The 925-nt window shown below is 40.0% G+C and overlaps 1 protein-coding gene across 1 annotated transcript in view; it reads right to left on the bottom strand.

Moving 5' to 3' along the window:
• Positions 1-229: 229 nt before the first annotated feature.
• The window catches only part of LOC106012678, a gene marked incomplete in the record, with an annotated part of 11,140 nt that continues 10,444 nt past the window's right edge, over positions 230-925 (bottom strand). Inside the window, 1 exon segment of the mRNA XM_013086347.2 lies at positions 230-919. Within this exon segment, the coding sequence (XP_012941801.1) occupies positions 828-919 (92 nt within the window).

Here is a 925-nt window from a genome sequence, read left to right as displayed (position 1 = left end):
GAGACCTAGTTTTGTTTTTGTAGAAGTTTCACGGCGCTCGCAACTGTATAAGGTCATATGAGCGCCAGAAGATTAGAGGTGTTACAAGAGAGTAACAAACGTAAAAAAGAAGGAGGGGAGAAAAGGACGATAGACAGATGTTTGATAGGAAAGAAGAAGCAAACCACACCAGAGCACCCGCCAACCACCCACTGATAGATCTTATATTAATATTAGAAAGTAGATCCTGAAGTAAGAAATAATCCTTTTATTACAATTTCCAACATAATATCATTTCATGGTTTCTATCTCACCGAACTGAAGCCAAAAGCCACACAGCCATACAGTTTTACAGGACAACTCATACAAATTTTACCTAAGGCATGTAATTTTGCGTGCTGTAAACCCTTCAAACTTGATCGTTTTACTTGACAAATCATGCACATTTCACATAAAGCACGTTGTTTTGTATACTGTCGACCCTTGAAACTCGATCGATTCACAAATTGACATGACAAGAATCATAAAAATTTCACATAAAGCACGTTGTTTGTCTTCATCAAATCATACAATTTTCTCATAAAGCATGTTGTTTTGCGTACAGTAAACCCTCCATGCCAGAGAGCTCTTGCTTTGTCAACATCAAATCATTAAATTTTCACATAAAGATTGTAGTTTTGATTACTGTAAAACCTTCAAACTCGATCGTTTTACTTGACAAATCATAAACAAAATTTCCCATAAAGCACTTTGTTTTGCGTACTGCAAACCCCTCCCACTAGATAACCCTTTGTGTTTCTACATCAGAACTTTCTGGAAGGCAGAGGCGAGCATCCGGTCGGTCCGTCTCAGAACCGGAAGACAGAGAAGACGGAGAGGAAGACCCCACACACCAGGCAGGCCACGGATGACGTCACCGCAGAAACACCCCCGAAAGGATCTGGAG

Source organism: Aplysia californica, unplaced genomic scaffold (assembly GCF_000002075.1).
Source record: "Aplysia californica isolate F4 #8 unplaced genomic scaffold, AplCal3.0 scaffold00457, whole genome shotgun sequence".
Lineage (NCBI taxonomy): Eukaryota > Metazoa > Mollusca > Gastropoda > Aplysiida > Aplysiidae > Aplysia > Aplysia californica.
Note: the sequence above shows the minus strand (reverse complement) of the source record. Positions and strands in the feature narration are given on the sequence as shown.